Here is a 23,148-nt window from a genome sequence, read left to right on the forward strand (position 1 = left end):
TAGGAAAAAGGTAGCATGGCCGTTGAGCATTCATTTTAAAGCTTAAGGTCGGTGGGAGGCTTAAAGGACGGTGGGAAAAATATCAGAAGTGTTGTGTACCTGGCCGAGTCTGTGGTCACTGGTTGGCACTAGTAGGATTGGGAGCTACATAGTTTTGGGGCTTGACACCTCAGGTGGTGAGTAGAACTCACGAGGATTAACAAACATGATGTACAATTGAACGAGTTTTTTTAACAACACTTTATAGGCACAATTCAAAACTTAAAATAACAATTGAATTATAACACTGTTTAAAAAACTTATTTAATTTTATCTCCTACTGAAGTTTATATCGGATATACCAAAAGATCCGATCTGGTACAATGACAACGCGGAATGCTAAACTGGCCTGACGCTGGCAGTCAGCAGAGACTGATACCCATGGGTCTCAATCCCTAGGTTTATATCAGGTCATCGTTAATGACAACAATTACGATCATAACACAGAGGCCAGAAGTTTCTAGATGATTCTAGATGGTTCTCAGTTAATCTAGAAGCATTAATAATTTACTGGTAACTACTAAGACAACAATGGTTCAAGCAAGTGCTATTCAAAAAGAGTTAAGCTTGATTGTTAAATAAACTCTTATCCTAAGTAACTCATCCCTAGTGTTTGATTAATTTGCTTAGTCATGGTCTACACAGTCTACATAATGCTAAAGAATTTTAAAAATTGAACAATAAAATATATATATTTGAATATTAATAATTATTAACTACTATACAACAGAAGCGTAAAAAACTACCCCTGCTCTGCCCCACAGGTCGTCAAAGATCCTGTCATTTTCTAAAGGAAGTACTGATACAGTGTTTCAATAAGCTGTTTGAAATATACCAGCTGATGTAAGCATTGTGTATTAGTTTGTTTATTGATTTTTAGTGCTCTGTTTTAAGGTTAGAATGGTAATTTAGTGTTGAAATGTATTGTTAGGGGAAGACTGTGACTAGAGAGTATTTAGGAATGGTGCACATCATAGTGAATGGACCAAATTACAACGGAGGTGAAGGGCAGCAAGAGCTGCTGTGGGCCCCTAGTGTAAATGTGAAACATTAAACACATGAATTTTATTACATTTTTAGCAAATTTCCCTATAGGGAAGTAGGTAGCTACCGTAGGTGGCACAGTAAGACCTAGGCCCGGCCAGAACCAATTTACTTTTTCATTATGATGTCCCCAGAGGCCAAAAACACCATTCGTTGAAATTTTTATATATATCATTATAAACTGTATACTCGTCTATCAATTTATTTTAAACTAGCTGTAACCCGCGGGCTTTGCCCCGTTTAACTTCTTAATTTTCAAGATTATCTTGTTCGCATGGCTCAATCACGTCCTGGTTGAAGTTTGTTCGCTACGCTCACTCACCTTTAGGTTGGAGCTCGTTCGCTGCGCTCACTTGCCTTCAGGTTAGCTCGTTCGCAACGCTTACTCGCCTCCGGGTTGAAGTTCGTTCGCTACGCTCACTCACCTTTTGGTTGCAAATTAGCTGTTGTCATAAATGTAAAAGAAATAATAGTGCTGCACCCTGTTGGTAATCCTTGTAACTTTAATGCTATTGAACATCATAGAACAGAACCAACTTGTTTAATTGAAACAGCTGTTAATATTCAATAATTCCATTTCTCATAAGGTTAACATGGGAAACTCCAGAGCCACTGGGGCGGGGCCCGAAAGGATTTTTGAAATAAGAATATGCCTATATGTTAATCGGGAATGTGAGCTATCATCATGCCAAATTTCAGCCCAATCCGACCAGTATTTTTCGCGTTCACTTGTCACAAACATACATCCATCCATCCATACATCCATCCATACATCCATACATCCAAACTTTCTCATTTATAATATTAGTAGGAAGTAGGATTTGGGTTTTTCGATTACAATATATTTACACTTTGTGTTGTAGATTATGGCAACCTAGGCGAGACTAGGCAAGTTATGTCATAAAATTTACAGTTTACCGATAAATATCCCAAAATTGCAGTCAAATATATTGTAACTCTAATCACTTTTCAGTCTATATTTGGAGTGTACTCCAGTGTACTCTTGATTTATCTAAATATGATAAAATAACTGAAAGACAACTCTAAAGATAAATCTTTTATCAAGTTTGAAGAGTTCTCAAAATAACAATCAAATATTGGCCATATCATATCAATAATAGCTTACCAACTAGTGATTAGGCACACCTAACAGTTGACAAATATCTCTAAAGTATCTTCAAGTAATCTAATGTGCCAAGTGTTCTACAAAATGGCCAAATCTTGGCCATATATTTCAGTGTACTTAGGCCTACTAGTGGGGTCGTATAGCTGCATATAGTGGCAGAATATTTCAGTTCTGGCGGAGAGGCTGCAATTTTAGGTGGTTATAGAATACAAGTTTCTGAACCTAAAACCGCCCAGACCCCAATTTTTAAGGACCTCGGTCGTCCGTAATGACGTCATCAAAATGGCGGGCGTAAGAGGATGCTGGGTCCCCATGAGTTGGCTATAACGACCGAATGCCAGAACCGATTTTCATGAAATTTGGCAAACAAGTGCTTGAATACATCTCGGCCTGGGTTGAAAATGGTCAAGTTTGATCAAGTCGTTTCAAAATGGCGGCCGTTAAAAGATAAAATTTAAAAAAAAAATCTTTCAGTGTTTTGTGTTCTCAACTCCCTCCAGAGATCTGCAGCAACCTATTCACTTTCCCTGCAATCAAAGGTTGCACTACCGTCTCTGCATTTCATGGAATAGGCAAAATACCCCCCACCACAGCAAACCTGCAGATTGAGTGAGTTTCCATTTCCCTGATTTGATTTTCAATTAAATCAATTTCAATAACATTAGGTTTAATGAGTACCTAGGTTTGCTGCTACAGGGAGATTAATAAAGTGAGTTTTTATTAATATATTAATAGCTTAGTTTAAAATAAATAAATTTGCCAAGTTTCATTAAAATATAATCATAAACAAGCAAATTAGAACAGTTTATGTACTCTCCGTAATAATGACATAGGAGTTTTAAATTTACAATGTATGTTCTGAATTTTCTCCGTAACCAATAACCTTATAAAAACACTTCAGTTCACTAAATTATTTGTTTGATTAAGATCTTCAAAATAGTTTATTGAAAAATTAGGGAATTTTATGTTTTGAGGGTTAAACTTAAGAAAACCTCATTTTTACCCCCTAAACCACCCCAAACACCCCGTTGCCATGGTCCGACCACGCTGGTTTGCGAACTTGTTCGAAGAAACGGAGGTTTATACATTTTTACCAAATTTCATTACGATCGGATAATTTTTGATAACGGACACACACATATTACAGCGTATTCTAAAAATGTAGGGACAAAATTTACGAATTATTGATTCATTGGATAAAATTCAGAAGAAAATCGCTTCGTAAACAGATATCCACCATTTTATATGTTTTTCATCAACATTTTATCCTTTATAACTTATGTTGGAGCTATAGCAATTAATAATGAAATGTATAATTAAATTTATAAGTTCAACAAGGCCTATAAATAAAATAAAATAATTATATAATGGCCTTGTTGAACTTGTAAATTTAAATTTAATTATACATTTTATTATTTTATCCTTTGATAATTTTGACTGAACTTTTATAAAAGTTGGCATGTATGTAAAGGTAGAAGATACCAATTAATTTTTGTATGCGAACCAGCATGATCGGACTATGGGAACAGGGGTTTATGGGGGGTTTTATGTAGTGAATATTGGTTTTTCCCATTTTGGACCAAAAAAACATAAGATTTAGCAATTACTTTCCAAACCATATTGTGGAGCTTAAAAAAAATAATTTAGTATATTGAAGTGTCATTATGTGCCTAACGGTTACCGAGAAAATTAAAAAAAGTTTAAATTTAAAATTCCCGTGTTATTCTTATGGAGAGTAAGTAAACTGTTGTATTTTGCTTGTTTATGAACATATTTTGATCAAATTTGGAAAATTTATTTATTTTACACTAAACTATTACATTTCATAAAAAAACACGTTTTTACTCTCCCTGTTGCAGCAAACCTAAGTACTCGTTAAACAAATGCTATTTAAACGGGGAATAAATGTGATATTTTTAAGGAGATATTTTAGAGTAAATCCAATCAGGCAAATGGAAGTGCGCTTAGTCTGCAGGTTCGCTGCGGAGGGGGTATTATAAGGTAATTGTTTAAGAAGATAATTCAAAACATTGTAAATTTATCTAACTTATAGTTATACAGTTATTCCAACAAAGTTAATAAATTTAGCTGAGCTAATTGTAAAAAATAGTAAATGTAAAGTAAAAGTTGAAAACGAGCTTTCCAAAACTTTTGAGGTGAAAACTGGGGTAAGACAGGGTGACGGTCTATCCCCCATTCTTTTTAACATTGCCTTGGAAGAAGCACTAAAAGAGATAAGGAAAACTGATTTTGGAGTGAAATTAGGAAGTAATATATCAGTGCTTGCTTTTGCAGATGATGTGGTATTGATGGCAGAAAGCAAAGAAAACCTTAAAGACATGACCAAAATACTAATTAAGGAAACCAAAACAGTAGGACTTTTAAAATCAATGCAGAAAAGACAAAATTCATGCACTTCGGACGAAATCAAGACCATTCTAGAAGCCTATCTATTGAAGGTTACAATTTTGGAATAGTAGACAATTTTAAATACCTTGGCACAATAATAAGCGCAAATAACACTGAACATTCCGAAATTCAAAGCCGAATAAATGCAGCCAATAGAAGTATGTTTGCCTTGAATAAACTATTATCATCAAAGCTGTTTTCTGTCAACACAAAACTAAAAATTTACAAAACTGTCCAATTCTGCTTTATGGTTCTGAAACATGGACTCTGGACAAAAGTACTGAAAAAAACTTGTCACTTTTGAAAATAAAGTACTAAGAAAGGTTTTTGTACCAACAAGAGGAAATGGTGAATGGAGGATCAAACGTAACAGAGAAATTAGAGACCTGTATAAAGCACCAGATGCTGTGGCGGAAGCAAAAAGTCGACGAATAAGATGGCTCGGATGGATGGCATGTGTTAAGGAGAGAAGATGATGCATTGATAAAGGAAGTTTGGAAAGAGAACCCTGTTGGAAGAAGACCTCCTGGGCGTCCCAAAATGAAGTGGAAAGATGAAGTGACCAAAGATATGAGGAAGATAAGAATCATGGAGGAAGATGCTGAAGATCGGAAGAAATGGAGGCATTCAGTTGGCGAGGCCAAATACCGACTTGGGTATCGATGGCCATGGGAGTAAGAGTAAGAGTAAGTATAGTTATACAGAGTTTTAACAGGGTATAAAATTCCTATGTTATTATTACGGAGAGTACATAAACTGTTCTAATTTGCTTGTTTATGATTATATTTTAATGAAACATGGCAAATTTATTTATTTTAAACTAAGCTATTAATATATTAATAAAAACTCACTTTATTAATCTCCCTATAGCAGCAAACCTAGGTACTCATTAAACCTAATGTTATTGAAATTGATTTAATTGAAAATCAAATCAGGGAAATGGAAACTCACTTAATATGCAGGTTTGCTGTGGTGGGGGGTATTTTGCCTATTCCATGAAATGCAGAGACGGTAGTGCAACCTATGATTGCAAGGAAAGTGAATAGGTTGCTGCAGATCTCTGGAGGGAGTTGAGAACACAAAACACTAGAAGATTTTTTTTTTATTTTAGCTTTTAACGGCAACCATTTTGAAACGACTTGATCAAACTCGACCATTGACAACCTAGGCCGAGATAATCTATTCAAGCACTTGTGTGCCAAATTTCATGAAAATCGGTTAAGGCATTCGGTCGTTATAGCCAATTCATGGGGACCCAGCATCCTCTTACGGCCGCGATTTTGATGACGTCATTACGGACGACCGAGGTCCTTAAAAATTGGGGTCTGGACGGTTTTAGGTTCAGAAACTTGTATACTATAACCACCTAAAATTGCAGCCTCTCCACCAGAACTGAAATATTGTCCTGCTACCCAACCTGACTATACTCTTCTCTTGATAAAACAACTGGAAGGCACTAAAGATACATGTGTTGACTAACTTATCAATTGGACGGTTCTCTATAAAAGATTAGATTTACCCGCTCTCATGTACCGGTGATAAGATAGCAGCTGTTGCTGGATATCCGTTAATGACCTCCGGTTATGTTTAAGCAATGACTATGGATAGACATTAGACATTATTTATTTGCACATAACATTCTTTTAGATGTGATAACATATAGAACAGGTGCATTGTAAAAATTGAGCCAGGACTAGAAAAATACAAAGTACAAAGTAACAGGAAAAAAATACCTAGCCAAATAATGTTAATACAGTAGTTAAGAAAATTAAAAACAAAAAATTAACTCATGGGATGGTTATAAAATTCTTCTATTTTATAAAAGGCACGTTCAAGGAGTCCATTTTTAAATAAGGTCAAACGGTGATTTGGCAATCTAAAAATTGTTTAATTCCTTGTACTATACTTATGTGTGAATTTGAATGAATCCAGGAGGTTATTTTTTATATTGTGTCGGTAATTTAATAATTAATATACAGAGTTAGGCAAAAGTCTGGAACCCCCCAGTTAACTTTTTAACACGTTGCAGTAGGAAAACCAAACTCGGCACATATTTAGAAGTTACAACTTTGCCTCAGCCCCCAAAATGGGGGGTATTTTGGGGGCAGCCCCAAATTTTCAAATGTAAACACTTATGTTGTAACTGATGAAAAAGTGCAATTTCTTATGTTCTAAATTGTGCCGAGTTTGGTTTTCCTACTGCAACGCGTTAAAAAGTTAACTGGGGGGTTCCAGACTTTTGCCTAACCCTGTATGTATAGTCCTGTGAGTATTTGGATTTTTAAATTTTGAAAATGTGATTTACAAGGACTTTTGGGGTGGGAATTAGTCATAATTCTGAAGATTCTTTTCTGAAGTCTGAAAATAGTTTTTATATCAGTTGCCTGTCCCCACAAAATCACACCATACCTCAAGATGGATTCTTCATACGCATGATAAACCATTTTAAGTACTTCAATGGTGACACATTCTCTCAAGTGGACAAAGATAGATGATGCGGATCTAATTTTTTTTTATAACATCTAGATGCACCTTCCAGTTAATATTTTAACCTAGATAAATACCTAGAAATTTATTTGAATGGACTAAATTGGAAAACTATTTAATTCTCAATTATTTTTGGCTGAAAATTTGATAATTTGGGTTTTATAAATATTGATTTTAAGGCCATATATTTTAAACCAATTTTCCATTTCTTTCATAACTTCTATGAGGGATGTAAACAGCTCTTGTCTACTATTTTTTTTATGATTGCAGTAGTATCTATACATATAGCTATATACATTCTACTCACATGTTAGAGTTGTAGCCAATGTTAGAAAAAAAATTCGACGTAGTTAAATCGAGCCACTGACAAAGTGCACTGGTGTGAATTGCACAAATCTTTTGACTACGCAATAAGTCTATCCATAATACACGACTGTGATAACAGTTAGGATATAGTTCTACTTTGAAAAATACAAAATGATCAGTCTGAATCATCAGTGTTACTAGTTAAGTATCAATTAACAATTTTCAGTCTTGTGTTATTTTTAGAACGATTTTGGATGGAGTGACTTGTTTTGGCTATGTTTCCAGTAGTAAAACATTTCTCACACTGCTTACACTTAACAAAAATTCTCTTCATTTGCAATGTCAAAACCAAAAATAAAACAATTAAAGCAATATTTACTGTAAAGAATTGTTAAATAAGAATGCCTTCACAAACTAAACGCAACAACAACGCGGTACTGTATTGCGGGTATTGCATTGATTTTCAGCAGGCGTTATTAAAGGTTTTTTTTCTATAATCTCGTCTCAAAAAAATGTTTATCAAAATTAAATCTCGTCGTGTAAAACAAGATTAAAATTTCCCAAAAAGTTCTTGAAATTTCGAGACCCGTCTATCCTTAGTTTTGAGCAAAGGGAATTTTGGCGAGTATATTCGTCTACAGTGCGGTAAGGGTTAATAACACTCATAGAAGTTTTTAAGGCAGTCGCCAAGGCTTGTACCTTATTCTAACAACTATTTCATCTCCAGGCTTTGTTGAAAACTAATACAAAAAGTAAATATTTAATGAATAATGAATTAATTGAATTAACTCTTATACTACACTCCTGCTTTTAAACCAGCAACAAAAATTGCGGGGGTTTTACAAATACCCCTCCTGAACGGCTGAAGCGATCTGCATGAAATTTAGCACAGTCATAGTAATCAACCATGGGAAGGTATAAATCTGAAATGGTACAAATCGGACCACAGGGCTTTTCCCTGTGTGAATTTTAACTTTTAGAAATTTAACATGGGCCTTATGGGTTAATTGGTTGCCATGACAATATTTGCAAGATAACAATAAAAAGGTAAACAAAAGTTGTAACATGTGTTTACCAATAAATCATCTAAACTAGCACATTGCAAAATAGAGAACAAAAGGGAAGAACAATCAGATTGATACCGTTGAGCCTTTATTTGTTACAAAATGTATAACCAATAAGGATTATGAACCATTGGCTTTTGATGATACAAGTAGACATTTTTCATTTACGTGAACCAGACGTACAATTTACTTTGAATACTGTACACATACTGTACATAGGGATTCCAAATTATGTGAACCAAATATATCATTAACTTTGGATACAGCAATTAGATATTACATTAACCAGATGTACCAGATGCATTATTGACTTTAGATACTGGAAGTATAGATATCCCATTTACAAGAAACAGAGACATTAACTTTGGATACTTCAAGTAGACATTTAATATATTATGTAAACCAGATGAACTGTCGACTTTGATACTGCAAGTAGACTTCCGATTTACGTGAACCAAATTTATCATTAACTTTCGATAGGTACTGCAAGTAGACAATCCATTAACTTGAACCAGATGTGCCTTTGACTTAGGATACTGCAAGTAGACATGTAATTTATGAGAACCAGATGAACCATTGACTTAAGATACTGCAAGTAGACATTTCATTTACGTGAACCAAATGTACCATTGACTTTGGATACTTCAAGCAGACATTTAATATACAGGGTGTTTTTTTTTAAACTTGCATCTTTATTTATGTAAAAACCGCAATAGATAGAAATATGCAGTTTGCGGGAATCATCTATTGACGTAGGGGGACCAATTGTTTTGAATTCAACGTTACATTCACATTCCCCCCCTTCCCCCCCCCCTACCCCCAACTTAATTTTTTTAATTAGCAAGGTACCCCTTGTGACATATCAAATAAAAGAGCATGAAAAAAGAAAATGTTTGATGAAAGAAAAATTGAAAATCGGTTCATAAATTTGTGAGATATTCCCCCCTCACCCCCCGGAACTTAATTTTTTTTTTATAGCAAAGTACCCCTTGTGACATATCAAATGAAAGAGCATGAAAAAAGAAAATTTTGGCGAAATTTATCTTTCATTTGATATGTCACAAGGGCGGGTACCTTGCTATTAAAAAACAAGTTATGGGTAGGGGAAAAGGGGGGTAATTATCTCACAAATTCATGAGCCGATTTTAAATTTTTTTTTTTTTTTAAACAACCTGGAGGCGAGTTAGCGTAGCGAACGAGCTAACCTGAAGGCAAGTGAGCGCAGCGAACGAGCTCCAACCTAAAGGTGAGTGAGCGTAGCGAACGAGCTCCAACCCAAAGGTGAGTGAGCGTAGCGAATGAACTTCAACCTGGAGGCGAGTTAGCGTAGCGAACGAGCTAACCTGAAGGCAAGTGAGCGCAGCGAACGAGCTCCAACCTAAAGGTGAGTGAGCGGAGCGAACGAGCTCCAACCCAAAGGTGAGTGAGCGTAGCGAACGAACTTCAACCAGGACGTGATTGAGCGATGCGAACGAGATCATCTTGAAAATTAAACGTAACGGTACTTTCTTTCCATCGGTCTGTCCTAGGGGAAACCTATAACTTAGGCGATACGAAGTTCGCCGGGTCAGCTAGTATATATATAAATATTCTAGTAATTATTTTGTACAAATTATTAGTCTAATGGGTTACCGTGCCCTACCTTGAATTATCGTTTAACTTTTTTGTATTTGTATAATGTAATGTGTTAAATAATTATTAGATACATGCATAATGCTTTTTGATGTCTGCTCTGTTTAAAATACAAATTTCAAAAGACTGATCATGCGTGTGTTTATAATATAAACTTTCTAATCATAATACAACTCAGGAACATTTACAATGATATTCATGACTATTAATTAAATATATATAAATTTCTTTGAATATAGACAAATTCACTTAGATAAAACACAGATATAATGTCATCCTCCAAATTGTAAAATGCCAATTCTATAACAAAATCTCTCTGGAAACAGCATTTGTTGTATAGTATCCATTTTGGTCGATTCCTTGGTCTTTATTTGGTTCTAGTAGGGCCTACTATTTTAACGTCATCTGACCGATTTACCCAGCTAAAAGCAACATAAAGTTGACCATGGGTAAACACGGTTTTCCCTTTTTTCAAATAAATGCCACTTTTGTGAAGGTTTGACCTTGCCCTTTCATAATAAGTAATAGTAAAAGCTAATTTCGATGAATATTGAATCCTTGTAAACTTAAACGTAATATTAGGATCTGTAGATATTAGTTCTATTTTTGGCATAAAAAATATGTTCCCTTTGCCTACTCCAGTAATTACTTTTAACTTTACATGTTTTCAGACATACCGAACACAACCAATCATACTCCATTAACTAATCCAGGCCCTTAAAATTGGGAAAAAGTCTATTTCAGCTTTTTAATAGTATACATTACCATATGCTTTAAATAAAGTTAAACCACATGTTTTAAAGTAAACAAAGCAGACATGACGTAAATTCCCATGCTATTTAAATGTGAATTATTTTACTTCGTAACAACCTTTTGGTAAAAAATTAAGAAAAATGAATAATTTTCCCCAAAATTTCATACCGAGACCTTTAAAATGAGACCTCTCCCAGCTTTCTACGGCCTCCAGTTCGCTCACAATTTCATTGTAAAATTTTGGGCTTACGGAATTAGATATATAGATAAGAACAGAAAGACCATTGACTTTAGATACTGCAAGTAGTCATCTCATTAACGTGAACCAATTGTACCATTGACTTTGGATACTGCAAGTAGAGTAGACATCCCGTTTACGTGATATAAATGCACCATTGGCATTGGATTGACTTTGGATATCTGTAAGTATACTTCCCCTTTACGTATAACAAATGTAGCATTACCTTTGGGTTCTGCAAGTAAACATTCCATTATTTATGTGAACCAAACGTACCATTGATTAAGGATTCGACCAGGAGACGTCTCATTTACATGAACTAGATTTAGCATTGACTTTGGATACAGTAAGTAGACATTCCATTTACATATAACAGCCGTAGCATTGACTTTGTTGAAATTGATTAATATACTTGCTCCGCTCAATATTGCAAGCATACAACTGCATTGCACACCTAGTTTTAAATAAAGTTAAAACAGATAATTTAAGGATATTGGAAAAATATATATAAAATATTCATAGAAAAAATAATATTTTGAATTTTGAATATATTACAATGTTTTTTTATGTAATTGGTTTCAATAATTCAGAGTTAATAATTGGGGGGTCTTCATTATTAAGCAAATAATTTTGATCTGTTTTTTTTCTCTATAAAATAAGATTCCGATGCATTAAGAATGAGATGTTGAGGTTTCATAATTTTTTTTAAGGTTTTCCCAAATTGAAAAAATAATTTGTATTGATACTATGGCTAGCTTTAAAGATTTAATCTAAACTAGATTTAAAGAACACCAAGTTGACAATATGGAATTCAGTCAGGATACTTTTAATACTTTACTTTAATACTTTTATCTGAAATGGCGACCATACGATGGTAGGTATTTTAAGTCAATTATGAATGGAGATGAGAGTAGGATGAGTGGGGCAATCTTGTAGTTTTGTTACCGACTAATGCCGACATGTTCTTTAGGCAGAACTGTTAATTAATATATATTAATTAACTAAGGTCTACACTCGTAACACCCCCTATAAGGATTAACCTAGCTTAACTGAAAGGGAAACCTATTGTAAATCATAAAATGTTTTATTGAAAACCCAACAATCACAAAAATTGTGGGATAAAATAGAATGTTGGTAATGAACTCTGTGAGAGTCTCGGTGATTTTCGAATAAAAAATTGACTAAGGGGTTCATAGATAGAACATACTTCAGTATCAAAAAGTTAGGAAGAAAATAACAATGATTCTCGTTCTCTGTCACTCACCCGTGCTCGGGACTTTTGAATGGTTTCCCGTTGGTGGTGTAGGTCCCTCATCACTTGTGAACCGATCTCCTCAGTCTCCAGCAAGATCTGGTATCCGGTGTTGAGTTGGTTTCCGGATCTCTCTAATCGCTCCGAGTTATCCAACAACCTCTGTTTTTGTTCTTCGTTCAGACTCACAGCTTCCGCATAGTGGTCTGCTGAATCACTGAAATCTGCAACAGATTGAATGAATGAATGAATTATTTCTTTATTCCAACAAATTATTACAGAATATGTACACAAATATTTAAAGGAAGAAAAAAAACATAAGTGAATTTAAAAGAATAAAATAAAATTAACCTTTACATTACATCTATGTTAAAAAAAGCGTACATGCTAATAGGGAATAAGCCGGCATGGGCAGCGAGCCTGTGCGTCGACTGTAGTTGCGTCCAAACATAACATTTTTTATCAAATGCAATAAATAAATAAATGACAGGAAATATGATGAGGTGAAAATATGATGTAAATGGAGTTACAAGAAAAAAAAATTAAAATTGTGAGATGAATGGCTATGTGAAAAAATATTAGGTGGCATAACTAAGTTTAAATGAAAATAAATGAAATGTAATAGTGACAGGTAAATCTACGGCTTTCAAAGTGTTTCTAGAGGGGTGGGGCGGGCGGCGGAGAACGAGTCAGGGTACAATGGTCAGGTCGCATGTCGTGTCAGGAGCGTCTGTGTCTGTAATCAGCTGCGATGATAAGCTCAGCCTCGTCCCCGCCTAGACCAAGTAACCACTCATTGACACGACGTTTGAATATGTTTAAAGTGGGGGAGTCAAAGAGATTGCATCAAGGGTTAAAACATTAAAATTCTTTGCTAAAAAGTAAAAAAAAAAATTTGTTACGTTATGACACTATTTTAAATTAGAGTACACCAGAAGAGGTTGCAACTGAATAACAGGAGATTTTATATAGGTAATATGTTCCAAGAGAGTAAAATACAACAATATTAGCTTTTACAGGTAAAATTTTCCAGTAACAAACATTGGAAAATCCAGAGATATTTTTTACCTGTGAGGTTTTTCTAGGTTTAAATCACATTGGGTAGACAGATTTGGAGAAGGATTGTTTATTTGCCACAATTATATGATGTGGTTTTACTCAGGGTTGCAAAGAGATCACCCTCTAGGACACAGAAAACATACTACTATAACCACATAAGGTTATAGTAGTATGTTTTCTGTGCCTCGGATCGCTTGTAGTTGTAAAGTCGTGTTTACACGATGCCAGTTGGTGGGCAGGATACTGGCCTCATATAACTTGAAATACATTAGAGGCAAGTAACTTGCCAGATCTACTGGCCTGAGGCTAAAGGCGGTTCAAGGGTTTGTTAGGTTATGCAATTAAAACAATCTGAAAAGATTAACCTAATTCAAACAAATCAAATTGAATAAAATTCTATTGAATATCAAGGGGAAAGCAGCACAATGAAAGCTTACACTCTAAGCTATCTAAACTTGCCTAAGTAGAAGGAAGTATTTATTTAATAGGTAACTACTTATGGCTACGGTATTGTTGAGAACAAGACTACAGAATTAATCCTACCAGTGTCGATTAGCTAACTTTGATAAACTCATCTAGCATTGTGGGCCCAGCTTGCTGTAGGCCTATGGCAAAGTATTCCGAATGACCAACACAAACCATATTATTTTAGCAACACATTAATTGACTAAGATCAACATTGTTTTATTGCTGTAGCCATACTTACTATCAGAATGTGTAGCAGAGCGCGCTCTCTTGAATTCTTGTTGTAGACGACCGAGTTCCACCCGATAACTTTCTAGCCTTGTCCTCAGTCTCGGCTGTTCCGAAGCCTTCATCTCTCGAACCTCCAAGTCCATCTGTTCCAGCTAACACGCAAAACTTGTTAAACACAAAGATGTGAATTCAGTAATCAGTGATAATGATTTATTTAGGTTAAAATGGTTTAAATACCTGCATTCCTTACAATCATTTTTTGCTGTTGTGGCAGCTAGTTTCGGTTCTTAATATAGGGATAAAAATTAGTTTTTCTCATTTTTTACCCTCAAAACATGACATTTCCCAATTTTCCTCTAAACCATTTTGAATAACTTAAAAAAAAATAATTTAGTGAGCCATTGAAAAGTTTTTATGCAATTATTAATTACAGGAAGAATTAAAAAAATTGTAAATTTTAAATTCCCATGTTATTCTTACAGGTACCGGTAACTGTTACAGTTTCCTTGTTTATGGATATATTTTGACCATATTTAACAAAAAGCTTAACAAATTCATTCATATAATATAAATCTAAGCCAATAATATTTTACTAAAAAGACCATTTAGGTTTGCTGCGGTGGGGGTATTGGGAAACCATACTCACATAAGCATTATAACAGATACTTAGAAGAACACCTTACTTATAGCATTGTCTATTAAATTAGTGGGGAGTATCTGTTAGCAACTATTACATTACATATCAGTAAAACCCCTCATATCCGGCCACCACGGGACCAAGCCCCTGGCCGGATAACAGTTTAGCCGGATAAACCAACCTACTATGAAAATGACAATTCATACCTAATAATAATATATAATCAATTTATACAGTCAAAAGTGTCATTCAAGTCTGTTCTGAGATTATTTATTTATTTGTAGGTTAAAGTCCTTAAGTAATAAACTTACAAATATTATGATTCCAGGTTTAACAAAAACTATTAGGTAATAATGGAGGTAAAAATAACAATAAATTAGCCTTGAAGACCATTAGGACTTAAATGGTACATACATTTCTACTCAACTTTCTTATCCATTTTGTGAAATGCAAAAAAATATGTACTGCACTAACCCCGCTTTGGAAATAATCAATCAACTGTTCAGAGGTTAGGCCTACTAGCTCAACTGAGTATAGTGACACAGTAAAATGTATAAACAAACAGATAAATACTGTGGTGAGAACGCTCAAGTCACAAAGACTAGTGCTTGCATCTAAACGTTTCTAAGCTGTGAGAAAAACAATTTGATATTTGCTTCCTAGAAGAGGTTGGATAAACAGAGGACCGGTAAAACCAAGCCGGATATCAGAGGTTCTACTATGGGCCTAATAGACATTGACATTTGGAAAATCAATATTTAATTGCTGAACTTTTTTTATTTAGGCCTCATGAACAAAGAAGCTTTAAAATGGTGCATTTTACAAATTTGAATGTAAATTAAATATGAATAAGAACAGTTTGTATCTTTACCAGCTCGTTGCATTCCTCCAGATGTTTATCTAACTCTGATACAAGATTTCTTTTTTCACCTGAAAACCAAATGAAAATAATAATTACTAACAAAATCATCATTTATTTAACAAATAATAAAATACTAGAGCCCAAAGTATGGTGTGTAGAACCATTGACTATTGGCAAAGGTGGAACTGTCTGATCCACAGAACAATGAGGTTCGTTAGTATATTATTCTTGCTGGTTTACATAAATACAGTATGTAGAAATGTAAATGCTAAAATTGTCTGGTCATATACAGTGTACTGATGTTGTTTAGTTTAAGAAAATACTAGAGATTGTCCAGTGGTCGAAAACTTGACCAAAAATATGTAATGTACAGACTTCTCTATTTTCACCCAACGCTGTAAATAGAACATGTGATAGGGATTTCTTTTGAAAGTGTCTTGAAAAAAGCATTTCGTATCAAGGGCTGTTAAACAATTTTGCCTATGTGGCAACATGATGTGAATGCCGTCGTATCACGTTGTGTGGCTTCGGACCGGACGTGTTTCACATAGCAATATCTTCATTCTAATTTCATAAGTCCAATGTATGAGCCAAAAAACTACCGAGGCACTTCTCTTATGCACAGTTAAAATTACAGTATCTATCAAATTCGGTATAATAACTACATCTTGTTGATTAATTCTCATATTATAGAGACGGTTACGGTTTCTTCTTTCTGCCCAGCCAGAATGTTCGCCGTAGAGGCATTTCAGAATGATACTTGAAAGTTACTCAAGTTTATAATAAACAAATACAGTAAAATGATCAAAACTTCACTAAACAAAAAGTAGGCTAAGTATTAATCGGACATATCACACAATACACAATCAGTGCAAAATCAGACTCACCACCAATGAGAAGTAAATTTGTTTATGTTATTATTTTGATTTTATATTTTAGATGATGATTGCTTTTACAGCTGGTGAAAATGCCACAAAACAAATATTATTAATGTACACACGCCAACGTGGTTTGCAGCCCATTTATACAGTACACATTTTATAAGTATTAGTCCAGTCAAGGAATGAGCATCGATGTATAATAACTCCGTGGATTGCGCGCTCAGGTTGAAGTAGGGCTCGAAAAACGGGCCGTCGCTACCTCGCTCTGTCCACCAGGAGTGGAGATGAAGGCATGACTCACCCTAGTGGCGAGCGTCGCGCCCGCTCTCGACGTGTATTCCTATGTTAGTTTTGTAGAAATATTCTGAGGATAATTGATTGTAACGAACTTAAGGAGGTTTTATAAGCATATATAATTAATCTACATACTTGCTCACACTTTATAGTCAAAAGTAAATCTCATAAGAAATTTAGTTATGTTATGAAAGAGTTAGATTTATTTATATTTTTTGAACATTGACCAGAGCAAAATATATCACAATAATTATTCGATCGCATAAGCATGTCATCATTTGCTGCTGTGAGGCCCAATTATTATTATTATTATTATAGACTGGGACGGGTGGCATCGTCCTGTAATCCAGATACTAGGAGGTCACAAATTGTGGATATTTATAGGCAAGCACTGTGGATGCGATACTCCCTGGTGTGGATTAGCGTCCGTTAAGCTTTCTCTTACAATAATTCAATAATTTTCAAACTTATAAACCATCTAGAAGATCAATGTGGCAACAGCGCAGAGACTTGGCAACGTCGCAGTCCAGGAAGAGAAAGCTCTAACATCGTAAACTCACCCCCATCCCCTGACCGACCAAACATACCTCCTCAAGCCAGTTGTCAGTCAAATAGTGACACATGTAGTGCCTCCGGTCCACGCATTTGTTCGCGCCCTGTGTTCCTATGACTTTACCGTAAATCGTCATCCGACCGAAAATGTAAATATTTGTAAATAGTGTTTGTGTTAAATAGCCTAATGTGACAAACTGTGCTCCTGACGATGCAACACATGTAGCAAAATGTACATCGAGCAAGATATCTACACATTTCAAGAATCTGGCAACCACAAGGTAAACTAGTTTATTAAAAGTATATAATGTGTTTATTTTGGTTAAACAATTTACAAGTTATTACTAATTTAATTAATATCTTATTAAAATACTCCTTCCATAAGAAATACATGTAGCCTAAATTAGTATGCAAAATGGGGCAAATCCTATCCGCCGAAAGGAAATATAACCAATATTCTGGAAATCTTATTAAAATATCCAACAATTTGACACTTAAATAATAACATGTTGACAAAAATTAAAGTGAGTGTGAGCCTTTGAAAACGGGTTGATATGAGGGGTTTTTTATAATCTATCTGTATATATAAAATCCAATGTATGTTTGTTTGTTTGTTTGTTTGTGTGTTTGTCCTTTATGGACTCCGAAACCGCTTGACAGATTGTACTGAAACTTCCAGGCATTATTAAGTCATTATTCAATGATGGTTTGTGTGAAGTTTGGTGCAGATCCGTCAAAAGAGCTCCACCCCAGTGGCTCTGGAGTTTCCCGTGTTAACCTTATGAGTACTCATATTTAAATGGAATTAAAGAATCTTAACAGCTGGTTCAACTAAACAATTTGATTCTGTGATGTTCAATAGCATTAAAAAGTCAATAGATTTACCAACAGGGTGCAGCACTATTATTTTTTTAAACTTATGACAACAGCTAATTTGCAAGCAAAAGGTGAGTGAGCGCAGCGAACGCGCTACAACCAGAACATGATTGAGCCATTCGAACAAGCTCATCTTGAAAATGAACGAGCATTTGACATAAAACCACATTAGGACAGGGTGACGTCTGACGGGCCAGCTAGTTCTTAAAAAAAAAACACCAAAACATGACATTTTTGTTACCTCGCCCTCACCTTAATTTTGGATAAATTTTTATGATTAAAGTGTCAAATTACTGGAAATGTTGTCAAGATTTCCAGAATATTGGTTATATTTCCTTTGGGCGGATAGGATTCACCCCATTTCGCATACTAATTTACATGTATTTCTTATGGAAGGAGTATTTTAATAAGATATTAATTTAATAAGTAATAACTCAATCTGTTTAACCAAAATAAACACATTAGGCCCATATACTTTTCTTGTAGAAAATTTAATTTTCTTCAATTTTATAATCTAGTATAGTATACAAAAAGTTGATGGTTTTCGAGATATAGTCGAAAAACCCAAAATGCGTACCTTTACCCCCTCCACCCCCTGGCTCAGCACCAAGGAGTCAGGACTTTTGTTATGTTAACACCCTAAGCCCCCTGAACAAGTCTCTGAAGGAATCGTTTAGTTACCTACTCACGCACTCTACACCCACTTTTGGATCATTTATTGACTGGACTATATACATGTGATTGGAATTCTTTAATTTGTTTTGATTTTCTGTTTATATTGCGTTGTTATTTCGTCACCAGCCTGGCAACCCATAAGCCCCATGTTAATTTTTTTAAATTTCAAATTAATTTTTTGTTCTTATTTTTGAGCCTATTTTAATTTATAAAGGGATTCTGCACACCTACAGGAAAACATTATTTCTAACAGTATGCGTAGATTTTTTTCTGTGTTGCGCGTGAGCTGAGAAAAAAGGTTTTGATGAAACATGCTTGCCTATTAATCTATAGACTAGAGGTTGTCCAGTGGTCGAAACTCGACCAAAAATATGAAATGTACAGACTTCTCTATTTTCACCCCACACTGTAAATAAAACATTTCTTCAATTTTTGTTTTTATTTTCTTTTTATATTTTGTCACCATTATGGGCAACCCATAAGATCAATGTTAACTTTTTCAAAATTTTCAATTCATTTTTTGTGCTTATTTTAGCCTATTTAAATTTATAAAGGGATTCTGCACATCTACAGGAAAATATCTTCCCAACAGTATGCGTAGATTTTCCCTGCGATACACACGAGATGAGAAAAAAGGTTTTAAAGAATCATGCTTGCCTATAGATAGATACATAGATTTCAAATTACGGATTTTCCTTTTCACAAATAGAGCATTGAAAACGTTTGCTTTTATCTAGATAAACAATTTTAATTTTTTTACATTTTCCACCTGTACATATTAAATGTACTTTAGAACAACTTGTTCAAAACTCAGGGGGCGGGAAATTTATTTTTAACTAGGCCTAAAAAGACTTTAAAATAGCCAAGAAAACTTTGGGGCATGATGAGTGTAAACAATTGATCAAGTGAATAATTCCTGTTTATTCACCTGGTTAAAATTCAACTTTTCAAGGAGTAAAATTTGTAGGAAGTTTACTGTAATAAAAAGGATTCTGGTTGACTTTGGAGTACAGTTAATTGATCAGCCTCTTAGATTTAAGAACACAATCAAGTTTATGTTATTTTCATTGTAAGAGTAGGTTTACAAGTTAACATTGAAAAACTAAGCATTAAGTATACATACTGTAATGCAGAGTGCGTAGTTCTTGTTGTATCAATTAAATCCATTTATTTTTATGGTAACTTAGGTCTATTTAAATGTTTACATTAGTGTCAGTTTTAATGACTTTTTGTAAGATTACCTGACCTGACATAGACCTAGTCCCATGGAATGATGGAATAAGGTGGACTCCTTGACCATGAGAAAAATGTAAAGGGCTACAAATTCAATGTAAGTTAACTTAAATTTAACTATTCTCAAGTAGAAAAACGTTTAAATGAAATGTAGGTCCTAATGAACATAAGTTATGTTTGCAGTAGCCTACCTACATATTATACATAGGGATGTTGCGATACTATCGATACCAGTAGGTATCAATACTTTTATTGCAATACTGCTGGTATCGTATCGGTATCGGTTGTTCCGATATTTACTTGGTATCGATACCAAGAGGCCAGTATCGTATCGTAAGTATCAGAAGGTAATTTCTGACAAATCTGAGTAAAATGGCCAAACTCGTGCCTTCTGAGCCGTTATTTTCCAAGGCTGGAGCAACAGTGACCAAAAGAAGAAACAAACTTTAACCCAATTAAATATTTTTTTTTTCTATAGCTTGTCTGATATGTGGTTTGAGTAAATTATGATTCACTTTTCATAGAACTTTACATAACTATAAGTAAAACCATTGACTATATATACCTACAGACGTATATTTAGTCAATGATACAACTTAAGGGTTTAGTTGCAGAGTTATTTTTGTTACAAGTCAATGTTAGCAACGTTGTGAGTATAATAAAATGAAACCATGGACTATTTAAGATCAAATAAACTAAAAAGATGACACTTAAAGTTATTTTACTAAAAAACTTTTTTTTATTTAGGCTGATGGTAAACACGAATGTGTTACGTGGTAATTTAATAACATTGTCTATCAAAAAGATAAATTATATAGGCCTAGAACTTAAGGTAAGCTTAGGCCTACTTGAACTTATACTTGAAGGTAAAATTGAAAACAATCGTTGGTTATGTTTGGTTAGTTTTATCAATGTTTTAGCCTACATATTTAGGTAGTTTTTAGCAGCTTGAATTCAAATCCTATATTGGCTGCACTGTACTGGAACGAGTGAACTTTAATCGAAGATCAGTGAATCAGAATATGACGTCACTGGTATCGAATGGATACGATACTGACGGTATCGATACTTTAGTTCCGATACTGAGCCGGTATCAATACTTTTTTGTGATACGGTATCGATACCAAATATCGGAAAGACAGTGGTATCGCAACATCCCTAGTTAGACATATGGCAACTAACTACCAGTACTGTACAAATGGTAACTTAACCTATATTCTAGTAAAAAAACATTAAACTTATTGAGCTATGGGCTGGGCTACTATTTAAACACCAATATAGGTACATTTTACTGAAAGAATGTGCTAGTCTAGTGAAGATCTATTTTAGCCTAGATCTAAGTTGGAGATGTAAGTTATATCTGAGTCATACAAAAACAATTAACATGAGTCTTATCAACTTAATAAGAGATGAAAACACGGGTTGAAGTGGAAATTAGTTTTTTTTATTCCTTTAGGAGCCTATTAAAAATGCGGTGCCGATCCCCAAAGTTTATAAACTAAAGTGGGGATTATAATCTAAGTAATTTAACCCATGTTTGAGGTTATGTGACTAACTTGCAAGAGTTTGGCAATATTTAAATCTTACTTCCTGACGTTGAGGGGAGTTTTCCAATTTTCGAAGTAATATCCGCAGTTAATACTCCATATTGTTGCTCATACATTTCAATCAGCAAAGCCATTATTACAAGTTACACTGTACTATTATTAAAAAATGACGTTTTATTTACACCTCTCCTCTATCTTTCAATCAAAACATTAGAGTAGAGTTGACACTCCGTTTCGTCGTCTGCCAGGACAGCAAAAAAGAAAAGGAGATACCGTTATATACGACCATCTCGCCACAGTAATAAACCCTACCTACTTTTTTTAAACTGCAACTGTTACATTTGCGTGTCGCTCTGTGGAACAGATTGGATTGGATTGGATGTAACCGTTCCTGACAAAATAGTCCCCTCGTCGATATCACCACGCCACCTTTAAAGGCGGCCGTGCTGACTACCATAGATATAAAAACATACTATCCCTTTAGTAGATGTCTCATCCTTATGGAACAGCTGAGAGCTCAAGCCAATTTTATTATTGTTGGTTCTGCCCGGTGCACTGTTACAGGACGTGTTGTTTAACAATTTATTTCTTGTTATTTCAGTCATTTAAGCATTTGTTTAGCCAAATAAAACTACATTACCATAACCAAATAACTAATAGCGTGTACCCTAGTTATATAACCAAACAGAGAATAGCACAAATCATGAAATTAACCCTAAAATTATAGAAACAAAATTTAGTAGACACTAACTTAGTGGTCAGTGTCACCGGACATGAACTAATAGACCCGTAAAACGAGATCCAAATTTACAATGATGAGAAGTCCACTTTTGTTGGTTAGTCTCTGTACCTACTACCATTGTATTATATTATACTAGTTAACCGCCCGTGCTCCGCCACGGGAGTCAGCAATAAAAGAAAAAGAAATAATAATCAACAAATACTGTTTATCTTTGTATTTTATTTAGGGGTTTTTTAATTTTTTACATGAAATAGAACTGATAGTTTGCCTGTATAAACTATTTTATGTTAATCAAACCGATATATTATTTTAACCAAATTAATGAATGTTTTATATTAATTCGAGTTTCATTTCAAAAATAAATAGTATACGAACTGGGCAATGCTGATAACCTAATAAGCAGCTATTTATGCTATTTAGATAATTTGCTCAAGTATATTCCTATATTCGTCGTTTTTTTTTATTACATCTGTTGTATGGAATAAAGATAGTCACTTAGCCTACATGTAAATCACGCATCAGCAGTTGGTCGCATTTCACGAATCTTTGACCCATTCTGTGAGTAAAAGCTGTGTTTACGTCGTATATATATAAAGTTGGGCATACTTTGTTCAATGTTAGAGGGTAGATGGTATTAACGGTCCAATTGTGGCATACTTTGTGCCACACTTTGGTGATCTGGTCATGTGATTCAAGTTCCAGACCAAATCGTTCTTGTTGGAAACGTTAACTGAACGCATTATT

At 34.4% G+C, this 23,148-nt stretch overlaps 1 protein-coding gene across 1 annotated transcript in view; it reads right to left on the bottom strand.

Moving 5' to 3' along the window:
* LOC128988838 (vesicle transport through interaction with t-SNAREs homolog 1A) overlaps positions 1 to 21,882 on the bottom strand; it is a 35,271-nt gene extending 13,389 nt beyond the window's left edge. The window contains exons 1-4 of the mRNA XM_054410526.1: positions 21,703 to 21,882; positions 15,614 to 15,672; positions 14,116 to 14,257; positions 12,363 to 12,574 (exon numbers count right to left, since the gene is read on the bottom strand). Coding sequence (XP_054266501.1) covers positions 12,363 to 12,574; positions 14,116 to 14,257; positions 15,614 to 15,672; positions 21,703 to 21,796 — 507 coding nt within the window. The 5' untranslated portion in view covers positions 21,797 to 21,882. The remainder of the gene's footprint in view (positions 1 to 12,362; positions 12,575 to 14,115; positions 14,258 to 15,613; positions 15,673 to 21,702) is intronic.
* Positions 21,883 to 23,148: the final 1,266 nt, after the last annotated feature.

Source organism: Macrosteles quadrilineatus, unplaced genomic scaffold (assembly GCF_028750875.1).
Source record: "Macrosteles quadrilineatus isolate MER2022 unplaced genomic scaffold, UCM_ALF_1.0 Scaffold_3__2_contigs__length_128488019, whole genome shotgun sequence".
Classification (NCBI taxonomy): Eukaryota; Metazoa; Arthropoda; class Insecta; order Hemiptera; family Cicadellidae; genus Macrosteles; species Macrosteles quadrilineatus.